Source organism: Portunus trituberculatus, chromosome 23 (genome assembly GCF_017591435.1).
Source record: "Portunus trituberculatus isolate SZX2019 chromosome 23, ASM1759143v1, whole genome shotgun sequence".
Taxonomy (NCBI): Eukaryota; Metazoa; Arthropoda; class Malacostraca; order Decapoda; family Portunidae; genus Portunus; species Portunus trituberculatus.
The window spans coordinates 505,310-512,500 of NC_059277.1; the positions used below are offsets into that span (position 1 = coordinate 505,310).

The window sequence follows — 7,191 nt, forward strand, 5'->3', positions numbered from 1 at the left end:
AGGGAGCAGCGGCTAAATGGACTCTCTCTCTCTCTCTCTCTCTCTCTCTAAATTTGTTACCCTTGCCAGCTTCCCTCGTAAAAGAAAAAGAGATCCTGTAACCCTGACTTTTTTTTTTCATACATTGCATCCCTACAAGGTAAACTCGCCACATTCCCGCTGCAGTTCACAGGTGAATGGAACAGAATACCTCCCTACGTCGTACAAACAAATGCCTGTTGCCTGTGAACTGATCCCCAAATAGATATTCAAGCAAGGGCAGCACAGCGGGGATACACGTACGCTGCCTGCTAAAAAAAAAAAATAAATAAAAAAATAAAAAAATAAAAAAATAAAAATAATAATAATAATAATAATAACAATAAATACAGATAAATTAAAATAAATAAAAAAAAGACTAATGCATTGTCATACACGGATCTCATTGCCACGTGTAAGTGTTGCGGTGTTATTTATCACACAGTGATATCAGTATCAGCTCTGTACATTCTAAGACAATTAACTGTGAAATTCCTGCTCGTGGCACTCAAAGGGAACATTCAGACATTCCCAAACGGGGCTGCGTCCCATCTCGGTACGTGCAACAGGTTCTAGTGGAGCTGACGGTGTTTCTCATTGTAAAGACAGGTAGATACAAGACACCTTTCAATTTCTAGATAGACTGGCAACTTCAGAGGGCCTTTCTGTATTTTTATTGTTATTGTTATTGTTGCCCTAAACCAGAGGTTCTCAACCAGGGGTAAATTTACCCCTAGGGGGTAAAAAATTATATAGTCGGGGTAAATAATTGAAGTACCTGATAATTTTAAAAATAATTCAATTAAATTTAATTATGTAAAATGAGAGAGAGAGAATGCAAAGAAAGAGTGTGTGTGTGTGTGTGTGTGGGAGAGAGGGAGGAAGGGATATTATCTGACAATCTTGTTCAGTCCTTCTTGTTTTTCTGTCACTTTATGATGGCTATGAATTTTTTGTATGGGAGTAGGGGGTAAATGGAGAAATACATAAAGCCGAGGGGGTCAATGATGGAGGAAAGGTTGAGAATGGCTGCCCTAAACCATAGGACCTCTTCAATCAGCGTGGTTCTCATGGCAATCGTTCCTGCCATAGAGATATCAGTGTGGTTCTCATGGCTATCGGTCATTTCTGGCAAAGAGATAACCAGAGTGGTTCTCATGGATACACAGGGGAGCTGAGTGGTTCGTGGTAAAGAGGTCTGCTCGTGGCCGTCATGGCACGAGTTCGATCCTGATCTACAGTAGTTACTTGGTGAGAATGATGTTGCTTTCTTTTCAACCCGAGCTAAGGATTGTCCACAAGCTGGCATTTCTGTCTTAATAACCCTTGTGCAGTCGATAGGCATTAAATCCAAGCCTTTCCTTATGGTTATCATTCCTATTGGTAGAACATAATCACACCCACACCCTAGAAAGCCCACTAACCTTCACTAGAGCCGGTTAAAAGTTACAAAAAACACAGTTAAAAACATTAAACACAACGCCTAACTGTTCCAGAATACGGTCGATGTATGTTGCTTACGTGAATCGCGTCTCAATAAGTTTTTTTATGCAATAGGAGAGACTGTCCAAGGACAACAAACAATATAAAAAAGGTCCACTGGCTTGCCAGTTCCCTTAAAGTCATTAAGCGTTATCCAAAAGTCAGGGACAAATATCCTGAAACCTCCCTCTTAAAAGAAGTCAAGTCGTAGGAAGATGGAAATACAGAAGCAAGCAGGGTGTTCTAGAGTTTACCAGAGGAAGGTATGAATGATTGACAATACTGGTTAACTCTTGTATTAGGAGTTGGACAGAATAGGGGTGAAAGGAAGAAGAAAGCCTTGTGCAGAGAGACCGCAGGAGGAGGGGAGGCATGCAGTGTCAGTTACCAAGATCAGTAGAGCAGTTAGCATAAAAATAGCGATAAAAGATAGCAAGAGATGCAACATTCCAGCGGTGAGGAAGAGGCTGAAGAGTCAGTCAGAGAAGGGGAGTTGTTGAGACGAAAAGCTTTTGATTCCACCCTATCTAACAAAACTGTGTGAGTGGAACCCCCCAAACATGCGTTCCTGTGCTTGACTTAGTAAAAAACTGAATGAATATCATGATCGCACTTTACACTCGTCACAGTAACCTACTTATTATGCTTCCTTGGTAACTCTCGTAAGCACTGTTTGCCTTGTTTGAAATTCCAGGAGGTTGTTTTGTTTCCTTCTCGTTACTTGCATTATTCAACTGTTCTTATTTATATTGTTTATCTAATTTTAAATCAAGCCATCGCTCCGGTTCTGTGAATAATAACAACTATATGGGATAGACAGATGGACATACAACTGATAGACAGAGAAAAAAACATCGACCTCTTTGTAAATACAGTATGAAACTTACTGACTGAGACAAACTAACGAAATGGACAAATAAACGACAGCGACATAAAAAAAAAGACATACAACAAACAGAAAGAAGACAGACTGACTGATGGACCACAAAAAATTCAGGACACATTCACAAAATCACATAAAAAATATCACATCACTCAGATGGCAGCACTGGACACCCACAATTCACTCACAACACAACGAGGCCATCGCACAGGTAGACAGTATCCTTTGCCTTCAGTCACGTAACAACTCAAGGTCAGATGAAGGCGAACACTACAGCACCACGTAACTTGAACTCCTCGGTTAGAACTGCGTGGAGATTTTGTTGTCGTAAGAGTGTTCCTTGACCCGCATCGCCACCACCTCGGGCTGCGGGACCGACCAGCGAACCCACGGATGAATAAACTTCGGATCCACACGACGCCCGCGGGACATACCTGTGGGAGTGAGATACGGAGGAAAGTTAATAAGGCATTCGTGGAAGTATTAGAATAAAGGTAAGTTTTTTTTTATTTTTTTAATTTTTTTTATTTAATCTTTATTAATTTTTATCGACAATGCGCTTATGAGTTAGCAGGGATACAGTCATTCATGAGCCACAAGGCACTGAACGATTATAAAACTGGTTCCCAGACTTCCTTTCTTCCATTCCATTGACTTTGAGTCTTTCAATCTCTTTTTTAATCCCTTCTATTGATTTGGAATCTTTCTCTCTCTTTTTTACACTTGATGTCTCTTTTTTACTCTTTTCTCTTTCTTAATCAATTATATTCCAGTGTGTGTGTGTGTGTGTGTGTGTGTGTGTGTGTGTGTGTGTGTGTGTGTGTGTGTGTGTGTGTGTGTGTGTGTGTGTGTGTGTGAATGAGGGGGTGGAGTGACTTCCTGAAAAACTCCACCCAACCAGGATGTTCTTTTTACCTTAAGAAATTTGTACACATAGTGGGGAAAATTATCACCACCCCCCAGCCCATCACCCTGAAGGACCGCACTTACCGGTAACTAGACTAACAAGGATGCCAGACACGATGCCCACCACTAAGCCAAGGGGACCCATCTGTGTGTACGACAATCCCAGTAACTTGGCAGGGTAGTCGAGATCTGAAACTCTGAAAACCAGGGAGAGAAATTACCTGGATTTTAACCACAAGGACATTTAAGTTTGTATGCACGTGTGTGTGTGTGTGTGTGTGTGTGTGTGTGTGTGTGTGTGTGTGTGTGTGTGTGTGTGTGTGTGTGTGTGTGTGTGTGTGTGTGTGTGTGTGTGTCGGCCGGTATATAATGCATGATGTTTTCTGGCATTTGCAGCAACTTGGTATTTAGTTGTTGTTTGGTGGTGTTCCTTTTTATTGGGTTATTGTTTTATTTGGATGTTGTTAAGACTGGTATTCCTTTGCACCGTGGTTAATAAATCATTCTCTCTCTCTCTCTCTCTCTCTCTCTCTCTCTCTCTCTCTCTCTCACCTGACGGCTGGCGGTGCAGAGACGGTGATGTTGAGATTGGGCGGACAGGCGTCAGTCGGGGACGGCAGCAGCTCTGGCTTGAGTCCCACTGCTGTGGCCCCGAAGCTGAAGCCCAGAGCCACGCCAGTCCCCAGCAGGAGGCACACGCACGCCCCCTGGTGGTGGTGGTGGTGGTATACGTAACAGCAGTAGAGCAACAAGAGCAAGAAGAGCGAAAGGAACAGAAACAATTAGTAATTATATTAGTAATTATAGTAGTAGTAGTAGTAGTAGTAGTAGTAGTAGTAGTAGTAGTAGTAGTAGTAGTAGTAGTAGTAGTAGTAGTAGTAGTAGTAGTAGTAGTAGTAGTAGTAGTAGTAGTCAGACAACAAGAACAAAAGTAAGAACAAGAAGAATAAGACTATGAAGTAGTAGTAGTAGTAGTAGTAGTAGTAGTAGTAGTAGTAGTAGTAGCAGCAGCAGTAGTAGTAGTAGTAGTAGTAGTAGTAGTAGTAGTAGTAGTAGTAGTAGTAGTAGTAGTAGTAGTAGTAGTAGTAGTAGTAGTAGTTCTGCTCAATCTTTCCTCACCTCCTTCCCTGTTCCCTCATCCCTCATCTTTCTTCATCTCCCTCTCTGCCCAATCTTTCTTTAATCTTTCCTACTCCTCCTCTATTCCCTCTTCCCTCATCTTTCTTCCTTTCCCTCTCTAATCCCTTTTTCCTCATCATTCCTTCTCTTCAATTCATCCCTCCCCTTGTCTTTCCTTCACTATCCTTCTTCTCTCCGTTCCTTCATCTCTCTTTCTCTCGCCATCCTCTCCCTCTCCCATCTCACCTTGGTGTTGGTGAAGGGCATGAAGAGAGCCATAATGAACACCGCCAGGAGAGGACCGGCCACAGAGGACGTCACCGCTATAGCCGCCTGCAAGACGCCGCCCATGCTCCCCGCGACGAACGCCAGACCAAGTGCCAGCATTCCGTACGTGAGAGCTGTGACGGTGGTGGTGTTGGTGGTTAGACACATTCTGAAACACTTCTACTCCACTACTTTCAAATGGCTCTGCTCGAAGTAGCAAGAATTTTCACTTTTTTATGGTTTTCGTGACAGATTGACGATATTTCTTTATTATTAACAGAAGATGTAATTTCTGTGGTCTTTGAACGTAGTGGTGAGGTATTATAATGCCTTGTAAGAGATCTGGTTGCTGATGGTACATAGCAGCTACTGATGGTACAAAGCAGCTAGGGGTACATTGCAGCCAAGGATGGTACATAACAGTCAGGGAAGGTATATATCAGCCAGCTGAACATAGAGGCCTGTTTCTAAGGTGAGAGGAAAGTTTCTAAATTCCAAGGCCACAAGGATGACGAGCAGGGTTCTTAAGACTGGTTCTCCATATAGCAATATGAAAGTCTTATTAATCTATCGTTAGAACAGTAAAATTACACTGAAAAATTAGTCTCACTTCAAGTAGAGCTTTTTAGAAGGAGTGGAGTGCCGCACAGAAGTGTTTCAGAAGCGTATTAGCGTGTGTGAGTGCGCGAGTGTTTGCGTGTGTGAGTTTGACGCTGAAGGAAATAATGGTGTGGTTAGCAGTGTGATTTTCATGGTTATTGTTGTCATTATTGGGCTATTACTGCTTCCCGTGTCTTGAGCGTACGACAATTTGATGCAGTGGTTTGCGTCAAGGTCTAGGAAATGCTGTGTTCCGTATGTGGCTGTATAAAGAAACTGCATGTAACAAAAAGAGAGAGAGAGAGAGAGAGAGAGAGAGAGAGAGAGAGAGAGAGAGAGAGAGAGAGAGAGAGAGAGAGAGAGAGAGAGAGAGAGAGAGAGAGAGAGAGAGAGAGAGAGAGAGAGAGAGAGAGAGAGAAAGTAGAGGTGCTTGAAAATCTCTCTTTCATTTGTGTTTCATTTCTTACGAGGAGACAAGGCGTTTGTTACACAGGCACAGCTTGCAGATACTCCTGTCAACCTAACCTAACCTAGCCTTAGTACCGCGAACACAGAAGGCGTTATGCAGATACTATTTCGCCGTACTATTAAACTAACCTCGCAGAAAAAAATCCTAGACACACACCTGCTCCTGCCAACATAACCTAACTTAGCCTTGGTACCGCGAACACAGAATGCGTTATGTAGACACTATTTCGCCGTACTACCAAACTAACCTCACAGAAAAAAAGCTAATCTAAGGTAATTCAATCTAATTAAAGCTTACTGTCTAACTTCACCTAAGATTTCTTAACCTAATCTCTTTATCTAACCAAACAAGACTTTATCAAAGTTGACATCATATCTTTACAAAACTTATCCTAATTTGACCAAACTTCTTGTAACTTAACTTCAACAATATTTCTCATGTGAGCAAAGTTTAAAAAGTAAAAATTCATACATTATTAATTGATATAGGTTTTCTTCATCACCACTTTTTAATCTCATTTTTTAGGATTTAAAGTTTTGTAGTTTGGAGAAAAAAAACGAACGCAAAAGTGTTTTCCTTTCCGAGATCCAAACTGAGAAAGAAAAATCTCGAAAGTTTTATGTTTATGCAGATAGTTATTTATTTTTTTTACTTAAAGGAGATCCATTGTGAGTATCTTTTGTGTTCATAGGAAGTGTGCGTTGATAACAGTATTAACCAAAACTCATAACCTTAACATAAACTGCTAAATTCATCTCACCTAATTTCATCTTAAAAAAAAAAAAAAAAAAAAAATAAAAAAAAAAAAAAAAAAAAACTAACTAACTCCATCATGTAAACACACGAACATAAACCAACCAATTCATCACTGACCATGTAACCTGAAAGAGTGTACAGCAGACACACACACACACACACACACACACACACACACACACACACACACACACACACACACACACACACACACACACAGAAAAAAATAAACAGGGAAAAGGTTACTAGTCCCGTTGATCGCTGTAAAGAAAAGCCACTTCGTAACTAAATTATATAAAGAGTGGAAGAAATACTGTCCAATATGAAAAATAGTTAGATGAGTTCCGGATACAAGCAAAGTCTCATGTATTGTCGAAGAGTGTTGTGTTCGTTTTCGCTTTCACCTACGTATTACAAAAAGCAAAAAAGAAAAAAAAAATTGCTCTCTCACCCGATTACTTTCAAAAGCCAAAGGGATGAGCAGCCAGATTTTCAAGAGCGTTCCGTCTATCAATACTAATTTGTCCATATAACCCCCAAAAAAACCATCATTAAAAACTTGTATCATTTTAACGTTACTGTCTTTCAACCGTAGAAATATGCTTCACTACAGAGATCTGCAAAAACATCCTGAAATATCTACGTAACTTCACCAAACCTGTTTTTAAAGGACACAGATGAAAACCCGGAT

The 7,191-nt window shown here is 40.8% G+C and overlaps 1 protein-coding gene across 4 annotated transcripts in view; it reads right to left on the bottom strand.

Annotated features, from left to right (window-relative positions):
• Positions 1–1,941: 1,941 nt before the first annotated feature.
• LOC123507603 (sodium-dependent multivitamin transporter-like) overlaps positions 1,942–7,191 on the bottom strand; it is a 23,377-nt gene continuing 18,127 nt past the window's right edge. For all 4 annotated transcript variants that reach the window (XM_045260606.1, XM_045260607.1, XM_045260608.1 and 1 more), the window contains 4 exons: positions 4,655–4,809; positions 3,842–3,996; positions 3,374–3,486; positions 1,942–2,817 (listed from right to left, as the gene is read on the bottom strand). In XM_045260606.1, coding sequence (XP_045116541.1) covers positions 2,684–2,817; positions 3,374–3,486; positions 3,842–3,996; positions 4,655–4,809 — 557 coding nt within the window. In that variant the 3' untranslated portion in view covers positions 1,942–2,683. The remainder of the gene's footprint in view (positions 2,818–3,373; positions 3,487–3,841; positions 3,997–4,654; positions 4,810–7,191) is intronic.